Source organism: Xyrauchen texanus, chromosome 22, assembly GCF_025860055.1.
Source record: "Xyrauchen texanus isolate HMW12.3.18 chromosome 22, RBS_HiC_50CHRs, whole genome shotgun sequence".
NCBI classification, from domain to species: domain Eukaryota; kingdom Metazoa; phylum Chordata; class Actinopteri; order Cypriniformes; family Catostomidae; genus Xyrauchen; species Xyrauchen texanus.
The window spans coordinates 28371931-28395443 of NC_068297.1; the positions used below are offsets into that span (position 1 = coordinate 28371931).

At 37.2% G+C, this 23513-nt stretch overlaps 1 protein-coding gene across 2 annotated transcripts in view; it reads right to left on the reverse strand.

Annotated features, from left to right (window-relative positions):
• The window catches only part of LOC127662525 (cysteine-rich motor neuron 1 protein-like), a 195672-nt gene that overhangs the window by 144180 nt on the left and 27979 nt on the right, over positions 1–23513 (reverse strand). For both annotated transcript variants that reach the window (XM_052153746.1, XM_052153745.1), the window contains exon 2: positions 20135–20308. In XM_052153746.1, the coding sequence (XP_052009706.1) occupies positions 20135–20308 (174 nt within the window). The remainder of the gene's footprint in view (positions 1–20134; positions 20309–23513) is intronic.

Consider the following 23513-nt stretch of genomic DNA (forward strand, 5'->3'; position numbering starts at 1 on the left):
AGAATAATAAAAAATAAAATAAAATAATAAAAAATATAAAAGTATAATATAAACAAATAATAGAATAAAAAGTACTTTTTATACAGATATTATAATTCTACAGTCATAGAGGGCTAATAAAATTGATCTGAAAAAAATGTAGCTTTGTGTTAGGCAAAGAATACCTACTCATGCATGTCCAGGTTGGTTTGGCTTGAAAATGTGATTTGCACGGAAAGTTTAATGGGTGTTGTCGCGAATGTCAAACGAATGTCAAGTATAAAACTAATTTTAACGCACTGACAAATACAGGGCATATGTGATTTGGATTTGAAGCTTGAAGTTACTACCAATGATCAAACTGTCAATGTAAAAAACAAAACAATGACAGCAACGGTAAGAAACCTGCACCGAGCGAGCGCAAACGAACGAGTCAGAAAATTAGTGCACTGGACGAGATGAGGTAAATGCACGATTGATGTCACAGATCCGGGAGATAATTTTGTTATTTCAATGTAATGGAATTAGTTAGATTGTTTCTGTCAACAACACAAACTGGCACAAATCGAGCACAAACTAATGCCACCGGTTTGGAGCGATTCGGACGACATGGGGAGGAGAGTGACGTCACTGCTCCGAATTAAATCTGTTATTTCTAAAGAATAGAAACAGATAAAGTGTTCATTTTAATGGCACAAACCAGCACACAGTGTGTATAGGCATAGATCCAAAGCACAGGAGAAGCAAGAGATATTCCCCATTAATTTTCTCCATGTCAACATTAACAGATTGGGTGATTACATGAGAGTTGACACATTTTATTAAGTTATATTGTATCCTTCAAAATACCCTCTGATGTTCATTTATGTTTTTTTCATGCTATTAGTCGGAGAGAGAGAGAGCACTATGCCCCAATCAGTTTGAATGGGTAGCTCCCACAATCTGTCACATGTAGCATTAAAGAGCACCAAAACATTCATTGTTGTGTTTTGTGATTAAATGTATATAATTTGAAATCAGAGACTAAAATAGTGTTTCTCCAAAAACATCTATCATCTCAAAATATGGCAATGCGTCATATTTGTGGATATGCAGCTAAAACAGTATGGGCTCTATATTCATAGGCCCATTAAGTGCAGCATTGACCTTGAGCTATGTCTTATCCATTTTTCAAGTCCATGTCCTCTGAAAATATAATGGAACATTAAATTATGTCCCTGACAATCACTGTTGTAGCCATTTTATGAAACAAAAATGTGTGGGATTTGTGTTAAACTTTCTAGAAGTCATGCCTTAGTTAAAACTAATGATTAATATTATGTTTCTATTTATTGCATATTCCTCCATATCGTGCAGTAAACAATGACAATTTTACATTTTTGGATGAACTATTCCTTTATGTGGACACTTGAGGCATTGAAATGTTTCACAATTCTTTCAAAGAACCTCATAAATCTTGAATGTTTTCCATAGGACAGTGTCTCTTGTTCTTCACACTATATAAAAAAAAAACTGCATTATTTTCAAAGATGGAGGTAAATTACTGCATGGATACACCAATCTTTCAATTCCTGTCTCTATGTATAAACAAAGCCTTAAGTTAACTGCATCAATTCCCCTCTCTGTGTCTAAAACAGGCCCAATATTCCTCTGCACCCACTTGTTTCCTTCCTCCTTTAAGAATGAGCTCACTGAGAAGAAGATATACAAAACTTTCTCTTTTTTTCCTCTCTGCCATGAAATTTTGTCCAACGAGACAACAAACATTCTTTCTCCACCAGACCGCCAGTCGAATCGGCACATGACCCACTGGGCCTTTTCACAGACTGTGAACAATAAGCTTGTTATTGCACATTTCATTACTTTCCCCTCACAGTTCCTTCAGGCTTTCGAAGTAAATTATGACCTCTGAGGAAAAAAGGTTAATTTGCGCCATCCAACCCACATGTCTGCTCGTAGCCCACACTCACTTTTGTCAAAACAAGTATGCACAAACCCAAGCTCACACTTTTCTGTGTACACTGTAAACAGGCAACATTGACCTCTGAAATAGGAGCTGAAATAGGTTGACAGAGATCACTCACTAACAGGAAAGCTCGCTGGTTACCTCTGCTGAAGGCCACAAAAAGATATCAGTATTTAAAGAGTTGAGAACAAGGCCAGTGAGCGATACATATGTATGAAATGCAAAAAGAGCACATTTACCCCTGAGTGTTTGGTCAAATGTTCAGCATCTTGATCCTGAGAGATTGAGAAGTGTGTATTTGAAATAAACAGACTGACTGATAAAGTACCTTGGATAAAATTGAGTGCCGTAGGCCTAAGTAACTTGATGAAATAAATATTCTTTATTAGAGTTTTTCATCCTTAATTACTTCACAGTGAGGAAGAAACACGCAACACAGTAAATAGACGATGGCCCCACTTGCCAACAATAATTGGCAAAAAAATTCCAAAGCCTGAACACATTCAATTAAAGCTGACAGACCTGTTTACCGACAGTGTAAACATATGCAAAACTACAGTAGTATCTGACAATTGTAGAATTATGAGTATTTAACACAACAAAATCATCCAGAGTTACTAATAATATGTTACTGATAGAAGTGAATAATTTGAAACACCTAAAATTGATATTTCAGGTTCAATATTTTGAGCAAAAAAAACATTTGGGTTACAGTGAAGCAATTACAATGAAAGTGAATGGGGCCGCTCCAACTTGACTTCCAAGATTTTCAGTGAATAATGACTTTCATCTGCTCTTCGCACAAAGCTATCATATGTCTTCAGAAAACTTGGAATATACTGTAGTGCACAAGTTTTTTGACTACTTTTATAGTGCCTCTGTTTTGTTGTCAGTTTTGCAGCTTGACAGCCCCTGCATGGTCACCATTCAATTTCATTGTATGGAAAAGAGCTTCGTGAACATTCTGTCCAACTCCTTTTGTGTGCATGGAAGACAGACAAGCATAGGGGTTTGGAACAACATGATGGTGAATTAATAATTACATCATTTTCTTTTTTAGGGGAACTTTCCTTTTATAATGCTTATAATGAATAGAAAACAACATTTTCTGAAACATTTGAAACAAAGTTGGCAGTGATGATTCATTATTTACAGTAAACGATTCAATAATCCTTATAAATATAACAAGAGCTGAGAAAAGACTGTAACAAATGCATAACATTTTTAAATATCTCAACAATTAGAAAAAGTACAGCTTCTGTGTTTTTCCATCTCATCGTTTGATTAATTGTCAGAATAATTGGTAAAGCACTCAAATTTAATTGTTAGTTGAAGCCCAAGAGTGCCTCATCTATTATCTTCTCTAAGATTCAAGACAACAGGATGCGTATGATTACTCCTTCCTGGAAATTTGAATATGTAACCTCTTCCTCTGAATTTATCTGTGAAAAAAGGCATACTGCTTTTAGCCCAGACAGAGAAATCTTTCAATGGCTCTAGTGGTACTTCACAAAGCAACATAGCCTTCTACATCAGTTACAATTTGACCTCAAGCCTTAACAAAAAAATCCTGAAAGACTGATTACAACTGACATGGTCGATCGGTCCCACATACAGCAATAAATTTTTCTCAAAGCATCAGACTAAATGCTTAGCATACACAGAGGAAACAAGAAACACTGGAGGACCAGACTGGGAGCCACTGAAAGAAAAAAAAGCTTTTGTTATTTTTATCACTTTAAAGTACAAACGAGTGAAATGCTTCGATGGGCCACAGCGTGATTCTTTGTTAGTGAACCACACCAAACCCTCAGACCAAACTATCGCCAAACAACAAAGGGACACCAGAATGTCAACAAGTGACTTCCAAAAAAAAGGCCTCAATTCCCCCCAAAATATCTGCCATTTTAAACCCATAGCCGATGCATCCCACATCTGCTCGTAGTAATTGCTGGCCTGCAGCTGACATCTTCAGGAAACAAGCTTATCACAAACACAGCAGTTTTATAGCTCAAACAGGAAATGAAATAAACTTACAAAAGTAAATATGTTATCCGTAAAGAAGGCAATCATTGTAGGCAAGTGCAGGCCTAAATGTCAGTCTTTTAAAAGCCCAGTTCCAGGTGCATGTTTGCTCCATTCCAAAACCTTCTTTAAAGAACGCATTTTTATTTTATTTATTTTCTCCTCTTATTCTCCCAATTTGGAATACCCAATACTCAATGTGTTATAAGTCCTCATGGTGGCGTAGCGACTCGCCCCAATCCATGAGATTTCAAACAAAAACTGATTAGTGTGGGCGTTGCCTTACAGTTAGTACTATGGCATGCACAGCCATTGTATAAAGGTCCTAGATCACATTACATTTTTACACAACTCATGTTTTCAGGAGTTTTTGTCTTCTAAACATTTTTGGCAAGACATATTTACAATGTTTCATCAACTGAACAATCCACATCAAATTAAACAACAGTACAACTACAACACACTAAACATTGTTATGCTTATAAGGGCATCACGCCATTAGCTTAGCATCATCTTAGCATTAAACTCAAATAAATCATAAGTGAAGTCTCCCTTGTGAAGTTGCTGCCTATGTATCATGTTACAAGTCACCTAAAAGGTTCCATGATAGTTAAGATGCTACAATAAAAAGCAGCTGCCTATGTAGGATGTAGGCGGCAAACAGCTCTCTAGGTGGAACTAGCTATAATTTTATACTTTACTGTCAAGGAATCACATAGATCCGGGATCTAGAGATTTTTCACATCTAATGCACTGTGGCACTGCAGCTTTTTAACTGGGTTCTAACTGGTCTTGAGTGCCACAAATTATATTATGTACCTTGTTTGAGAAGATACACTTCATCAAAATTCTTTTGAAATTAATTTGATATCCTTTCAAAGCTGACAGTTACGCTTCTAGCAAGTGGCTCTTTAGTTAAGCTCTAGCCGTGCACTACTCAAACACTGTCCCATAAAATAAATGGGGAATATCAGCACTGATGTCTCTGTTGTAGGGAAGGGCATTTTGCTCACTTTGTATGTAATTACAAAAACAACCTTCCGTTATAATTTCATTTCACACAAATTATGTTACTCTATCAATGTTCAATACAAAAAAATATTACATTTTTTTGACCATGATACATATTGTGACTAGATAAAAGTAAAATTTCCTTAAAGGGTGCCTTGAGCCCTGCTGTACCATATACAGAATGCTACAAAAAGCTTAAATTGGTGAATATTTAAATATAGACCATTGTAACAGAACCAAGACTCTGTCACCATAACCGTTTATGGACTAATTCAAGAACATTAATGCAAAATGTAAAACACACACACACACACACACACATGCGCGCACACACGAAAATTGACAAGCAATTGCTGATGATCTACTATTGATGAATGATGATCTACTGTTGATCAATTACTGCTCAGAGTATTTATTAGCCCATATGACATGTTTACTTTATAGTAATTCTATTGTGATACACATTGTAGATTATTGTAAGATTGCGTGGGTGCTTCTCAATGCTAAGAAAGCTTTCTCGTTCTTGTGAAAATCAGTCTTGCCTACTTTAAAAGAGTGAAATCGGAAGACACGAGAACGTGAAATGCATCTATGCATATTTGAAATGTGCTGCAATATGTATATTCAACAACCTTTCAGGCTTGTTTAAAAGTCTTACTTTATGCACCAAATCTGATTTTCTGATTATTATTGGGATTTTGCTTACACAACAAACACGCATCTGAGATTTTACATATTTTGGACTCTTACAGCCACTATGTCTATGCCTGTCACAGTAAGGATGGACTAGGAAAAAGAAAATTATTAAAAAAATTGTCTTTTCCACCACCTCATTATCTGTATCAGCAAAACTATCAGTCTACCTCTAGTTGTTACTTCTGAATGTTTGAGTACTCATAACCTTCCCTAAACTACAGTTTAGTAAAAGGTATCTACATGTCAAGTATCTCTTAATCAACTGATGTGAACCAGGCTGGTGGACCCATGTCGATGTCTGACCTGTCCTACATACTTCAGAGGCATGAAATCTTCCACACCACTGAAGCTGTCAGTACAATAAACTGAGAGTGCAGAGTGACCATTGGGGGCCAGCTGTGAGGGTGTTAACAGATGCTAATAATTGGAATAAGGCCACTGTGCTATTGGTGATTTAAGATAAAGTGATTCGATTGTTATTGGTTCAAAACCACAAAGGGCACACTGGCCCTAGATTTGTGGTGCAAGAGCATGGAATAATCTAGTTCACTGTGCTTTACCAAGGCCCTGACTGGGTCACAACACTGCTGGGGGTGGCCTCAATGTTGGCCTCATGCCTGAACTATACAAAAAGGAGAATTTTATTGCTCAGAGTTTGGTCTTTCACAGCTAACAAGACCTAATGGAGTTCTTGTAGAGTTTTATCTAACATTTGATATATTTATAAGGATTTAAGTCCAGGTGAGTTCATATTGAAATCTCTGACCTTTGAATGCAAACTTTGGTATCTTGCAACACACTCTCATGGTGAAAACGTAATGATTTGTAAAACGTTTCTATATTTGCAAATTCTTACGTACGACTTCACTCGTATGAATTCGTACGACTTTCATTACAGCAAATGACGTCGCTTAACATCGCTTCCATCTAATATGCAAAATTACTTGCTTCTGTCACACACAGCAGATTCCAATCAGGTTTACACACTCTACTGATTGGTTAGGTTAAGATAAGGGGTTTGGGTTAGGGCATAATATTAATAAGCATGCCTTGATGCCTTGCACGCGGACCTTGGCGCAAACTTCCCTGTTACACATCAAGTCATCAAAACGTACAAATTCAAACAAACTAAATCATGTGAAATAGCTAACTCATATAATATGTACAACTTTTCATGAGATCGGGTTGGATCTTGACAAATCGGAGAACAGTTTGTAAATTCCAAGGTCACTAGCCACTCAACATTTTCACTAGCCAAAATCCCCTACCTCGCAAAAACATATAAGGTTAAGAGACTGTAACTGCATGCATTTGTCTGGACATTTTATTTGAATGAGAATGATATTAGTTTAGCAGGAAACAAGCCTAATGATTTAAGTCAGCATTAAGATATCTGAAGGCAAACTTGTCCAGTTAGAACAGGAGTGGGATAGATCAGGTCAATAATATTTCCATAATTCATGTAAATTTGGACCTCTTCATTAAATTTACCATTGTTCTATATTGTTTAACAGTGGCATGTATAATGATAGGGCCAATAACACAGGTAAGTGCATAGATTGCTCCACATTACTGTGCATATGTTAATATAGTCTTGATAGTCTTTTCTAAAAAAATAAACAATACGATTTTTTTTAAATACTAATAGCCTAAACACATTTAGAACCTATAACTACAACGTTCACAGTTGTAATTAAAAAAAAAAGGGTAATAGTTTTGCCCTAATAGATTTAATATGAACCTGCACAAGTTACAATTTACAGCTATTACAGTGAAGAAATCATAATAATAATAAACCTTTTAGTAAGAATGATGAGTATTTTAAAAACCTGATGATTTTCACTTGTCTCCTCTTTACCTCATCAGTTCTGTTGATAATGTAGGGGCTGCCTATCAGTTTGAGAGGTTTGGCTTTCTCCATACAGAGATTTATACTAGAAAGTTCTCAGTAGAATTCAAAGTTATACATTTTGTGCCCTCTGCCAGCTGCTGCTATTTCGAATAAAGTCCGACTGAATCACGCAAGTGTCACTCTGTGCTGTCTCAGCACTCTGGCTCTATCTCTGGAGCATGCTGATGTGCACTGCGGTGGTCACGCAAAAGCATACTTAATTTGCCTCGCACAGATATGCATGGAAGTTATGAGAGGAATGAATATCATTAAATTTGCTTCGGGAGCTTGGCTCCAAGTCGCCCAAATTTCATAGAAATTTAAATGCAGGAAAAACCCTGAAAACATCACCCACCAAAGTGGCTAGTAAAAGTGAATGACTTACCCGCCACTGACGTTTTTTACCCACATTTGGCAAGTTGGTGGGTGTTAATTTCAAACCCTGATGCTAATAGAGGAGACACGTGTGAGTTTTCTCTGGAGAGAAAGCAGGAAACATAAGCAAAAATCTCATTACTGTCAAGAAGTAATTGAGGTATTAGAGACTGCATTTGTGATTTTTCTTTCCTATTTGTCAGTAAAGGGTGACGGTGTTTAAAATACTTTGTAATCAATTTATCAAATGGAAGTCAAGGTGTAATTCGTACAAAGCTCCTTATACAGCACCCTGGGGAATAACATGTCACTGGCATATCGGCAAGGTCATTCTACTAAAAGGCCTCTGGCAGAACATTGCACATGGCAAACGTGACAGAATCAATGGTATAACAATCCTAATTTTCTTCCGAGAGAAAGAAGAGAAACTACTCATGTCTTGCTGAACAGCTGACCATGCTTATGTGACAAGACCATATCATATTAACACCTGTTTGCAATGCGGCACTCTGGTTCTGAGGACGGCTATAGTGTCCTGTCACCAGGACAGATTGATTTTAGCAAGATTTGAAAGCAGCATCTCCTCTAAATCTTGGATCCTACAAATTTGTGCTGCACAGATAGCTGTCCCCAAACATTCACAACTGCCAATGTCTGGGAAGGAAAAAATAACATGTAGAAAGAATACTGTGGGTTTGTTTACAGAACTTCCAATAGCCACAGAGATTAATTACATTCTGCCCCCACAAATAATCAATTAACGTACATGCCAATCATGTAAAGTATGTAGTCATTTTTAAGACTGGGCAGTCTCTGTTGAATGAGATGTTTGTGATGATTTTGCAGGCAATATAAAATGAAAGATACAAAGTAGTGATGTCTGATTCTTGAACGAATAGTTCTTTTGAGCTGATTCTCAGCAGGTAACTGGTCAAGCCGGTTCACAACATCAAACTGAATCAAACTTTAGTTCCTGGTTGATGACGCAAGATGCACAGCTGAAGTACATGTACTGGCTATGCAGCACGTCAAACTGTCCGACTCAAAAAGAACCGAATGAGTCAGTCCCACTAACTGTCGAAGTTTACAGAGGATTACCGAGGACTTGCAAGGTGTTGAAATGTTAATGGCAATAGCTGCATAACACTTTTATAAACCTAGAAGTGTTTGTGTTATTCATTGAATTATTTAAACTATTTACAAATGAAGGTTTTGAGACTCAAGTATGCATTTTTACTCAATTATATTACTAATACAAATGATTAATAATATATTCGTTTTCTAGTTAGGGATCAAACCCCGAAGGGGCAAAGACCCCTATTGTTTTCATTAGAGTTCCTATTATTATAATTATTATTCCGCTATTTATTCTATGGCAGCCCATAGAACCGCTTGAGGGAAATTATGAAATCTGGCATACAGATAGAGGACAGTCTGATCTGTTACCACTGTAAATTTAAGCTCTAACCAACAGCTCACATTTGCTCTCATTTTATGTTAATAACTTTTGAAACGTGAGTCCTAGAAACTAAATATGTTCGCCATTTTGAATTTTCGGAAAAACCTACTTTTTCAAATTCCTCCTAGACTGTTTGTCCGATTTGCAAGAAAATTGGCCAGCATCATCAAGAGGCACTCACGACAAAAAGATATTAACAGAATTTTGATAAAGCATACCATTTCCAAATGATGAAGCTGAATCATGGTTTCTGGTGAGCTAATTAAATGTATTCTCTTTATATGCTTTAGATACATAGAACATATCCCCATTTGTACAGTCATGTCTGTATTGGGTACTTTAGGTGCAAAACTTTAACGTAGAAAACTTATCCAAGATGTAATCCATATTTGTCAGTTGTATTCGACATGCAGGATCACAGAATGAAACACTGATGACAATAAATGCCATTATTATTTTAAGTTAATTGAATAAAATGTAATAATCAGCACTATGCATTCACATACGGCTTTATTTAAATGTTTAAGCGTTAAAACCATGACTCCATTGATGAACATTGATGTCAAACAGACTTCCAAATACACTCTTCATCTGCCACTGGTCAATCTAACTGATATTAGCAAATGGAGTTGGTAAGTTTGATTCATGTCATGAAAATGTCATTTCAATAAACCGTTTCAAAACTCTGATTCCTTTGTGTTGGGTAAATTATTCCCAAGTAATCAACTACAAATGACTAATTACCTCTCTAAAGTTGTAATCATATTAATTAATTCACTACTCCATTGAGTAATTTCCTTTGGTGCAAAAAATATCAACATTTAAGTACTTTTTAACTCTATATCATCATTTCTGGTCAGCAGCGGTATGTGCGTGTGACGTAATCTTGTTAGATGGTGAGACATGCGAGAACTGACGTACATGTGACTAGAGGTCGACCGATATTGTTTTTTTCAGGCCAATGCCGATGCCGATTTTTTGAAATCCGGGTCGGCCGATGGCCGATTAATGCTGCCGATTTATTTTGGCCGATATTTGGCCGATATGTGCTTGTTTTTAACCTCTTATTTGAACCTTTTATTTGAAAGATAAAATGTAACACACATAATTACTTAAGATAGACAAGATTTCTCAACAAATACATTTATTGAACACTTGACCAATCCGCACTTGTACACTTAAATTTAAAATGTATAATGTAAAAACATATTGTATAAATAATATATAACAAATATATTAAATAAACAAAGCAAGTGTTACGAACTGCTCCGAGACACGAAGGTTGAGATCCAAATGCAGCTTTAATTAAGGGGCAATCCAGACACGTAATCTAATATTCAGAGCATCCAAGAGAAGCACAGGCATAACTAGGGGTGGGTATCGTTAAGGTTTTAATGGTATTACTATCTTACCGTTACTGCTTATCGATCCGGTACTTTAACGGTATTCTTAACGGTTCTTTTTGTTATATATATATATATATATACAATTTTATTTCAGGAAGGTCTACTAACATTACTGTTCAGGTGTGGTCTAAAAAGAAATCTAATAAAGTAATCAATTGTAAAATAACACTGCATAGTTTATCATAGATAGATTAATCCTTATTAATGCAGAAGTTATTCATTCAAGAGCTGTAAGTGATTTTCTCTTTGCCTTTTGTTGTTTGATTCGCAGTGGCTCAATCGTCACATGTTTAATAGACAGCTTCCCCTTTAAGACCTAGTTCAGATCTAATAAGCTCCTGATGCAGCATATTTTCTCCCCAACTATTTCCATAACTACGTCCATTTAAGACATAAACTGTGTTTAAGTGAATCTCCAAGCCGGTCGTTTTGACATATTTTTGTGTATAGTTGATCGTTTAGACGCATGAAACCCAAAGTAGCCTATACTTTGCTTGTCTCTTTGCGGTGTGTTTCGGAGCGTGCGCCGCCTTGGGAACGGTATCTCTTGCGCTCTTTTTATTATTAAACGCGTCTCGCAATTTAGCAACAGTAGCTAGACTGCATTTTACAACAATCACCGATCGTGCTGATTCTGACGTTAAGTTTGAGTTTTAGGGAGAAATGTCAGTGACTTCCCAGTGAAGGGAAGGAAGTTGTGCTAAACAGAATGCGGCTTATGTATAAATATTCTTTTTATAATCTTTGGAAGGCGAAATCTAAAATAAAATCAGACTAATAATCACATATCTAAACCAGGCTATGTTTGAATGTTTAGTTCTGTCACTCATTATGCAGGTCTCATGTTGTGCTCGCTGTGGCACCGCGTGAGCGAGTTCTCCTCTCTCTCTCTCTCTCTCTCTCTCTCTCTCTCTGACTGCGAATAGCTAAATTGCATCACAGACAAATGGTTTCATATTATTATACATAGAAATGGCTGGCGATTTTTTCTTGAAGTTGGCAGTAACGTATCAAAAGTTTTTAATTAAATCTAAAGAAGTTATACAAATTTAACCCTTACTGTTTTCTCCAAGGAACTTAGCTCCTTCCTTAGGCACTGGATGAGGTCTGTTCACTCTGCTGGAAAATGACTCTAGGGGCAGTGTGCGTCGAACACGTGTTCCACAACAACACTAGGCTGCCCACAGATGCGCCTGCCTAATAATCGGCTTGATATGCGTGGATATTGGCCAATGCCGATTATGTAAAAAATGCAAAAAAATCGGCGCCGATTAATCGGTCGACCTCTACATGTGACACACTCGGAAGAGCAGCGCTGTTTACAACCGAGTAGAAGGAATGATGTACAGAAGCTTCGATGGTTTAGATCTGTATTTGTATCGGTTTCTTTACTCACAATACGTTTGTGTTCTTATCCTGGATGTCTCAACCGAGAAAAGAACATGAGATTACATTCGTAAAATGGCAATGCGAGCATGTGACATGAGAGACACACCATCACTCCGCCCGCCCTCTCCTGAAGCTCCGGAAGTGATTGTTTATACTTAAAACCACTTAAATCTAGATTTTTTTTTTCACACAAAAGATGATCGTGTTGCTTTAGAAGACATTAATTTAACAGATAGAGTCATATAGATGACGTTTATACTGACTGTCTGTGATTTTTGGAGCATCAAAAGTAAAAAAATTATCCAATTGCATTTTATGGGCCTCAACTTGTATTTCTGTTTCATCAAATGTGTTCTGGTGAAAAAAGAAAGTCATACACACCTGGGATATTATGAGGGTGAGAATTGTTATTTTAGGGTGAACTAAGCCTTTAATTTTCTCAAAAACTGAAAACACTTTAAAATTACTTAAAAAGTAATTAGATTACACTACCTAATTACTTCAACTTCATTGTCCCCACAGGGCAACAGTGGCATGAAAAAGACAAAACAGACATACAACACTTGACAAAATAATTAATAATGAGTAAAGCAAAACAAGAACAGCTTGCAGTGCACCGGCTCACTCATGGAACACATATACAGCAAATCAATAATTCATAAATAGGGCAGAAGTATGACCTCTTCCTTATGGAATTGAGCAAGGAGATGAGTGATAGGACAAATTAAAATGACTGTTAGTAAAGGAACTCTATAGTGGGTGCCCGAAGACAAGGTCTGAAATCAGATTACTTTGTAATCAGATTACACCCAACAGCACTGGTGAACAAATTTTTGCAAAAATGTATGTAGGTAGGTATTGATGTTTATTACTGTGTATTGTTATTTTGTTAACCTCTTTTGTTTGTTTGTTTGCATACTTTAATTAAACATTTTAAAACTAATGTTAGGTTGAAATTATGGTTCCTCTGATTGTAAAATCCAATTTCAGAGCAAATACATATTGTAATTGTAATGACATGTAACAAATATCCACAAAAGGAAGACAATATAAAGAATTATATATTTTATATTTATATTATGTATATCTCAGCCCTAGTCATCTATATGATTGAATTTAATCTTGTTGCAGTTTCTTTATGGTGTATCCACCCTCACACATGGAGTTCCACATCAAACAGTTGAATGCCTTTGCCTCAACGGAACAAGAGGGAAAGTCAAAGTAAAGTAGTTTCAGGCATTCCAATCTTGGGTTTGGCCCACCCCCCACACTTTCTGAAAACAGGACATTGTTAAAACAGAAACATTATGCTTTTGGCATAAGAGGCTTCTCTCTCCCTGCATACAATGTGGCCTGCAATTAGCATGGCCGGCTCCCCAGGACAAATATTCTCTACTGTAATCCTGCCAAGGCAGCACAGACAAAGCTCTACTGCAAGAATGCTTGGCATTTCCTTTAATGTGCTTTGGCTGAGCTGGGTCACAGAAAACCTACACTAACACAGATCAGAGTCCCATAGAGCAAAACTTCCTGTTCTCCCTCACTTTCTCTCTAAAACACACACACACGTTCTCAAAATAGAGGAAAACCCTCACCCTCTCACCCTTATATAATATTTACAACCCTTTGCCACATTCTTTTTACCTGCTACAGTTGTCAACAGGGTTCAAATTTATATTCATATAATTGCCATTTATATCAAGCCTAGAAAAAACAAACAAACAGAGGGTGAGTTTAAGGCTATATTAAGATATATATATATATATATATATATATATATATACACACACACACACACACACACACACATACACACACACTGTATATATATATAACAATTTCTACAGAACCTTTCTATTTCGATAGAAACCTCTGGCTAAATATCAAATATATATTTTTCGAGTTTCTAAAAGTTGTGCATCCATCCAGTTACAGAATTACTGCAACCTCTGGGTCAGAGTGCTAAACTGGTGCGGTGCAAGACTACCATTCACCTCCATTTTAATTTCAAATAAAGGCTCTCTAAAAGAGTAAAAGCACTTTCCCAACATTTCCCTAACTGTTGTGTAGACCAGTCATTTCACAATGACAGTAAAATTTCCCTGAATAACCAAGATCCACACACTGAGAAGTCTTGGTTAATCTAGAGAAGCCTGTAAATTTAATGGTCAAATGCACTCAATGAAAAGTGTCGGACAAGTTGAAACTTTGCCACCCAGATTTTCTGATGTAAACATGCACTATACATACGTCTTTGACCATTGCCATGTGTCTTGTGCCACTTTTAAAAGATGCTATGTCAAGTTATACTGTAACATCTAAAAGAAGACCCCCATTCTGCGTCTTGCTGTTTTGTGTATAAAGGAGTCCAGATGCACGCATTCTTGCAACCACCTGTACTATTTTTACATTTTGGCCTATGTGAACATCCACAAGATGTCTGTGTAAAAGCGCATTTAAGGAGCGAAACATGTTAAACTTCTAAAAAAGCATCTTGTTCTGCTCCATTCCACTGCTGATTGGAGAACTTCTTCAGTGTGCCTGATATCAGAAACTCAGCTAACAGTTTCTGTTTGAAATGTTAGATTAAATAGGTTTAATAGATAAATAGATTACATTTTAACTGTATTTGGGAGAAAAAGTGCCCCGTTTAGTGCTTTTTTGTCTTTTATGACTTATTTGCTTTTTTTAATCATGTAGTAACACAATGAGAGTGATTGATGCATGTCGTAATGAAATCAGAGACCATGCCCGCGAAATCGGAAAACAAGTGGACACAGAAAATGCATTTGAGCAACCAGGTGTAAACAGCAATGTATCTTGCCTGACCACACGTGATCGGATCACCCAGGAAGCTTCTTAATACCAGGTTTAAATAGGGCCACAGTCACAATGACTATGTACTGTAAATAGGATCACCCGAGTCACAACCAGGTGTAAACAGGACCTTAAGGTCAATTTTGTCATCTTACCATCATGTCCATCAATGATTTACTGATCCTGAATATTTTTTTACATGAAGAGAAAATCTACTTAGATATGAAAGGTCAACATATTATTTGAGTTTTATTGGGCATTGATTTCTTGAATTAGCAACAGTTGTGAAGAATATGGATGTCATTAGGGAACCTTGAAGAGGGCAGTACGATACTACTATCAATCTCCATTCCCCTTTCAGGAGACCCTCTCATCACAGTACCGACTAAAGAAATCCTCGAGGTCACACAGCACAGCTCAAACTGGGGCCTGCTCTCATCTGCCACTGATAATAATCAATACTAATCTATTCAACATTCGCCCTTGTGTCTGCCAGTCTCCAGTAAATACAAGACATTCCTCTAGGCAGAAGGACTTTTTTTGTCAGGTGAATAAAGTGAATGACCTCAGAGAAAGAGCCTATTTTAACTGATTGTGATTTGGTCGCATGTCCAGTCATTTAAATGCAGTTCTGTCACTCTCCTCCGCCAACAGCGCAAGAGAGGAGTGGAAGTGGGAGTGTGTGATGGAGTTTAATCATATTACGGAGACAGCTCCACTTCTACGTGACAGAAACAATTGTTTAATGTAAAATCAATAAGATCTCGCAATGTCTGCCGACTCTAGACACAAAAGATGGCCAGGTTGATGAATCATGACAGTAATGTTTTTCTTATGCAAATGATAACTGCCGAGCGCATACGATTACAGCAGTGCAAAACATGTGCCTCAGCCCCCACTCCTGCACGGCACTGAACACAAACAGATGTATGAAGAGATTTGGAGGAAAAACAACTTTACGCAACAGCCAGAAAACGGATCACATTCTCAAGCAACAAAAAGTGTTTTATATCCTGTCACCTGGAACCCCCACTTTGGTGAGGAACAGAGGGTAAAGACATACCCAAAATAAAAGGTTTACTGCTCATGTGTCCCTCTGACTACACACATAATCAAGTATCTTTAGAAAGCTAACACTTGAGACATTACAATGAAATTTTCAAAATTACTCAATCTGTTACTAACACAGAGATAAAGAAGTGCAAACGCAAAAAAACTCAAATAAATAATAATATTTCACACTTATTATGAAATAAATACACAATGCTGTGGGATAGACACATAAAAACATAACAGGCGAAAGCCCTACGTCTTACCAAGCTAAGTTTTAAATTTGAAGGTGATACTTGGAAAAATTAGCTTTCTGTAAGCCTTTATCCAAGTGCTTGTCTGGGTGCCTTTCGAAAAGGCCAGCGTTGTCAAGGACACCGAGAGCGCATATTTTAATCTTCCAATGAGAAGTGTTCTCACTTATGAAATGACGCAATGATTTATGCGAACTATCAACACCCACATATTGCCGTATTCCAACATTTTATGTCCTCATAAATTAAAACTCTCTAGAGTGCTATTGGTAGATTTTTTTTTAACCAAAAATTTTTTCCTATGCATGAACAGACGTCATCAGAAACGGCTGTTCTCCTGCGCTATTTTCTAAAACTATGAAGCCAGTTTTATAAAGAAAACATCAGGAGTGTAATACTGCTGTTCCAGACACAATACTAAATACATTTATATGGTTTGTTTTATCGAAGGGCACATTAGACACGCATAGTTTGTAGAATAACAAGGATAACGTCATTGTGTTCACCGAATTTCATGATGTAAACAATGGAAGTACTATGGATGTCCTGTAATAGACTATTGCAGTCAAAACAGGTGGATGTCATCATTGCTGGATCAAAATCTACATTGTGATAACAAAAGCAAAGCAAACAAAAGGACTTCCTGCTTTGTTGTTGTGTTGTCTATTGTGCACTCTTTACACAAAATAAGAAATCATTGATTGATCAATGCATTCATTGAAAGGAATCTGCAGCCTTAGATCTTTTAAATGGTGTATTTGTTGACCAGGTTACTTAATAAAGCGATACAGTACACATGTGCTGAATGTAAACAATTGAAAACTCAAGGCCGCCCACGACCTTCGGGAATATATACTATATAAACTAGATATTGGCCAGCAAGTGGGAGGTGTTTCAACAAGCCCTATTAAGAGATATTGACCTTACTATGTTGCTTTGTGCTAGTACGAGTAAAAATGGATTACTTTTACACTCATAACTGTTTTCATACTTTTAGATATTCAGATTAGTGGTGGCAAGAGAATTAAGTTTCTATTAAACAAACCATCTCTGCCAAACTGTGACAACTCAACACATGGACAGCCAAAACAACAACCCGAACTAGACACAACATCAAAATAAACAAGTGACAACATTATAACAGACATCAACTCTAAACCAGCAGTCAAAACAACATGACGGGCACATATTAGTACAACAAAACACAGGGGGAAAATCTTCAAAATAGCCACCGCCTGCTTTGGGGTTGACAAAAAGTACACCTGCCGCAATATAACAACAATGGCCAGCCCCCGTTGCTAAGACCGTTGTGATAACAAGCCTGTGTTTTGGTGTTTAATTGCCAGTGTGCCACCAGCTCAGACTGAACGCACAGGCATGCTTAGAGAATGCAAGCAAGTATCCATCAGGGAGCACATTTTTCAACGCAACATTTGCATTCTGATAGCTCTAAAAGGAGCCTTATCAGCTTCCAGTAAATCAGCTTGTTTGTTTGTTTAATCACAGGCTTCTGAAAAAACTGTCATATAAGCAAGATGGGGTGAAGAAAAAGTGGAAAATACTCTTTTGCTACCCCACCCTTTTCAAAAGAAAAAGAATTAGAACAAACAACCGTATAAAAAACAACATTGCTCCAGGGATTTGAAACACATTGTTATGCAGCAGCTTAGAGAAAGCTGCAGTCTGAAACTAATAGGTCACAGTAAAACTTTTGCAAAACATTTATTTTGTTTGGGGTTCATAATTTAGTTTGAACAAGGACACAAGAATTGTTACGAGGACTTGGGACATACGGTACATTTGCATAAAATAAAATAAAAAACGCACCACAATTAAACATCAATACACATTGACTGAGGCTGACATTCTCATCTTTTATTAATATCCATTCATATAAATTAGTTCAGAGGTTATATCACCCCTTTATTGATGCTGAAAATTAGTGCTTGGATTAATTACACTCTGAATATCTCAAAACTAATATAGGAAGCTTATTCCAATTAGCAGAGTTAATTACTGATAATTATGGCTGAAGAATGTATCATAGTCTTGATATGCTTAAAAATGTGTGAGAGTTTCATTAAATTAAGCCCAAAACACTTTGATGCACTGCAGAAGAAACAGCTTAAACCAGCCTGAGGTGGTTTAAGCTGGTCAGGCTAGTCTCCCAGTCTGGCCAAGCTGGTGTTCAGCTGGTGTAGCTGGACAGAAAACTCTTCTGCCTGCCTGGCCAGATGTCAAGTGCCCCAAAACCCTCAAAAAACAATCTGTCCTGCTGGAGACCAGCAAAGACCTTTTAAGCTGGCTTTCCCAGCTAGATTGGAACATATCACTCATTAAAAGAGTGGCTATGCCCACAAAATCAAACAATTGAAATCAGACAGTTCAAATGCATACTTTAAAGACTAAACCAATCAAAATGCATTAACCAGCAAGATAACATTGTGAATACTGCAGAAAAGAATGTGCATGCATGTACAAGTCTATTTTAATAATAGTGATGGGCACGAGTACTCAAGTTCTCGGGTACTCGGACGTGGCAGCAATGATCAATCATGAAAACGATGATCGATAGTGATCATGCATGATGTGACTTTTCACAAATCCAGTGACAAATACCTGACAACTAAACACAAATGTGTCAAAGAGGAAGCTTATTTTTAATTTAGAGTTTGATTACGTTGTGAATTTGAGGGGTACATTGATTATCAGAGACGTCTCATAGTGACCAAACTCATATACGATGCTGCAATGCAATCGTTACAATAATCAAAAGAGTTTTGAACACCTGTCTCTCCAAAATGTTTACTAAACATTTTATTATAATTTAATGTAAGAACTTCGGCTCATTAATGGACATTATTCAATAAAAAGATTGTCACAGATTGTAAACCTCCCTGCCCTGGATTGAGTCATGTTTGCGTGATGTAACACACACCTGCATCTCGACGATTTCTGCATGAGCTTCTGATATAAAGTGTCATTCTGTTGCACTTTCCCCAGTTGAAAGGAGGAAATTCCGACTCTCAGAGATGAATGGAACGCTTCATGAATCACAGCAACAACAATACGGAGCATCGAGGCTTTCCCCACAAGAGCGAACACTTGGACGCAAGCACACACACACACACACACACGCGCACACACACACACCAGGCAGTATGGCAGTGAACTAAACATGCTGAAGCAATGCATATACAGCAGGCGAGTGTGTCAAACACTTTGACAGAGCGCAGCCAAATAGAACGGAATGCAGCGTCTTCAAAACTGAATTTCAACTTAACACGCATATTAAAAACGCAATGTTATCATCAAAATAGACAGTTCAGACAGTCACTAAAAAAACTGGTGCACACTTACAAAGATTACTACAGTAAACTGAAGGAAGAACAGACAGACACGCATTGTGCACATTCTTTCCAAGCTGGGCAGCGAATCTTCACATAATGACAAAATATGATGCATTATATCTTGAATATGCAATCTTTTGTACATTTTGTAACATTTTATTTTATAACAGCCTATAATTATGAATAGACACTGGAAAAACAAGACACAATGCAGCCGCCATAGACATTAGTCAGACTTGTTATTATATATGAAGTTATGAACATGTCATTGCCCCTCAAGTACTCGATGAATACACAAGTAATTAGTCAGAGTACTCGAGTAGACAAAATGACCAAAATGCCCATCCCTATTTAATAAGGAAGTAGACAGAGAGAGAGAGAGAGAGAGAGAGAGAGAGAGAGAGAGAGAGAGAGAGAGAGAGAGAGAGAGAGATAAAGAGAATGGTAAGTGAAGTACGAGTCGCACCTTCAATCTTCTGCAAGGCCGTATGACAGGCTTCCTTACTCGCGAACTCAAATGGGTTGTTGCATGTTCGCACACTGTCACATTCACACTTCCCATCAATGATGTTACAGCCCGTAACCAGGTTTTCATTGCATGGCTCGAAGCCCAAGAGTTGGTCATCATCCCAGTTTTCATCTGAACAAGAATGAAAGAGAGACACATATCAAGTAACAAAACACTTGTAATAATAAATACCCAGTTGAACTGTATTTTTCAGAAACAGTCCTGGTACATTTTCATGGTATCATTAATCATGTGGGTTCGCCAAAGCAAAGAGGTCTGGTGATGCAAGTGTAATGAGGCTACTGAATACTAGAAAGGAGCACATGGTCAATTATATATACATTTATGAAGCAAAGGGTACTATAGAAGTTCAGAACTTGAAGAAAGGGAAATGTTGTCAGGTCCTTCTCTGTGCTATTTGTGTGCTTTGTGCATCCCCTGATATACAACTTACAACTGATATAATTAACAGGATACTGACATTTTTATTAGTTGATAGATTTTTCTGTTTATGGTGTACAACAAAATAAGATTGTATTTTAAATAAATATCAGCAAATATGCATGTCCCCATTTGAAACCATTACATTTTAATTAGACAATATAGAATAAACAAATCTACCTACATTTGGCATTAACTGAGATTAAAATCTGCTTTCTAAATATGTGCTTTACGCATTTCCCAATATCCTATGACATTTTTCCCTTTAAAAATTGTGGCTTGCTTGATATCATATTTAAACCTTTAATGCATGCCTTGGGTCTTTAGTGAACGGAGACCTCATTCCACCCCATTTGGAGTTATGCCCACTTTAGTTTTCCTCAACCTTTCTCTTCTGAAGAGTGTCCCCAAAAAAGGCAAAAAAATACATTAATAAAAAATAAATAAATAAATATTATATATATATATATATATATATATATATATATATATATATATATATATATATATATATATATATATATATATATGTCAGCAAAAAATGAAACGTCCTCTCACTTTCAACTGCTTATATTTTCAGCAAACTTAACATGTGTAAATATTTGTTGATTCAACAACTAAGACATAAACTGAACAAGTTTCACAGACATGTGACTAACAGAAATGGTATAATGTGTGCCTGAACAAAGGGGGTCAAAATAACATAACAGTCAATATCTGGTGTGGCCACCAGCTGCATTAAGTACTGCAGTGCATCTCCTCCTCATGGACTGCACCAGATTTGCCAGTTCTTGTGATTTTACCCCAGTCTTCCACCAAGGCACTTGCAAGTTCCCGGACATTTCCGGGGGGAATGGCCCTAGCACTCAACCTCTGATCCAACAGGTCCCAGACATGCTCAATGGGATTGAATTCCGGGTCCTTCGCTGGCAATGTCAGCACACTGACATTCCTGTCTTGCAAGAAATCACGCACAGAATGAGCAATATGGCTGGTGGCATTGTTATGCTGGTGGTTCATATCAGGATGATCCAACAGGAAGGGTACCACATGAGGAAGAAGGACACACAGTGTTAAGATTGCCTGCAATGACAACAAACTCAGTCCGATGATGCTGTCACACACCACCCCAGACCAAAACGAACCCTCCACCTCCAAATCAATCCCGCTCCAGAGTACAGGCCTCGGTGTAACGCTCATTAGATGATAAACGCGAGTCCGACCATCACCCCTGGTGAGACAAACCGTGACACATAAGTGAAGAGCACTTTTTGTCAGTCCTGTCTGGTCCAGTGAAGGTGAGTTAGTATCCATAGGCAACGTTGTTGCCGGTGATGTCTGGTAAGGACCTGCCTTACAACAGGCCAACAAGCCCTCAGTCCAACCTCTCTCAGCCTATTGCAGACAGTCTGAGCACTGATGGAGGAATTGTGTGTTCCTGGTGTAACTCAGGTAGTTGTTGTTTCCATGGCACAAGAGTGGAGTTGTCACCTTAACTCAAGACGTAAATCCAAAGATTGTAGCCACTCACTGTATGCTTCGTAGTCAAGCACTTGCATCAAAATCAATGGCACCTGACCTGCATGATGTGTTGGAAGCATTCGTAGCAGCTGTGAACTTTGTTAAGACCACTGAAGTCACGTCTCTTCGCAAAACTTTGCATGGAGAAAGGCGTAGCTCATGATCGGCTACTGATCTATTCAGAGGTGCTGTGGCTCTCACGTGGGAAAGTTTTGGAGCAAGTGTTCGAATTGAGACATGAGATCCATTACTTTTTGAAAACACATAAACCTGACCTTTTAGTTGTCTCAACAGACTTAATCTGTCTATTCAGGGGTCTTATTCCCCAATATTGGAGGCAAGTGAACAAAATAAATGCATTCAGGAGAAAAATGTATCTGTGGATACGTAAACTACAAACAGGCATCACTGACATGTTTCCAAATCTATCTGAATTTTTGGACTCAAACATTATGGGAGTGGACTTCATGCTTGACACTGTTACCACACACCTCACCTCACTCAATATACATTTCAGTCACTACTTCACAGACACTGACATTTGGAGAAATATGACGGTTTGAGATCCCTTTTCTTGTGATGTGATGGCCAGTGGCCTCAGTAGAAAGGCTGAGGATGAACTTTTGGAATTATCCAGTGATCGCTCACTCAGGATGAGATTTAATCAGCAGACCCCAGCGGAATTTTGGCCAACGGCAAAGTACAAGGAGGTTGATCTTCAGGCCATAAGAATATTGTTGCCTTTCCCAACCACATATCTTTGAGAAACATCTTTCTCAGCAATGATGCAATAAAGACAAAATAAAGGGCACGGCTTAATGTGGAAGATGACTTGAGAGTTTGCCTGTCACCAATATCACCCAGAATTGATAAGCTCTGCAAATAAAGACAGTCTCACCCTTCCCACTAAGACAGGCTGTGTGCTTTTGTACAATAGTTGTTATTAAATTGCTGTTCCTGCATTGCATAATGTCTTTTAAAAATATATTTTAAAGCTATTTCTTTTTGAGTAGACATTTTTTTTATTTATTAATGGCAAAAATGTAAAAATAAAATAAATTCAAATATGCGTTCCAAGTTGCAAACAAAACCACTGAGCCATTGATATTTCACTACAGTGCATAAAAAATATTATTTTATTTCCACACCAAAATGTAATGGGTTTCATGAAAATTCTGATTAAATATATGTAACTTAAATGTTCAATATTCATCTACTATGGAAATAGTAAATTAATGTTCAATATTATTCACTTTTGTTGCACTTTTCCAAACATAAATTTCTGAAAGTATCAGTATCAGTTTCAACACAATACTATTTCTGTATAAACAGTTTAATGACAATCTGTTCCATTTTATGAAAAATAGAATTTATC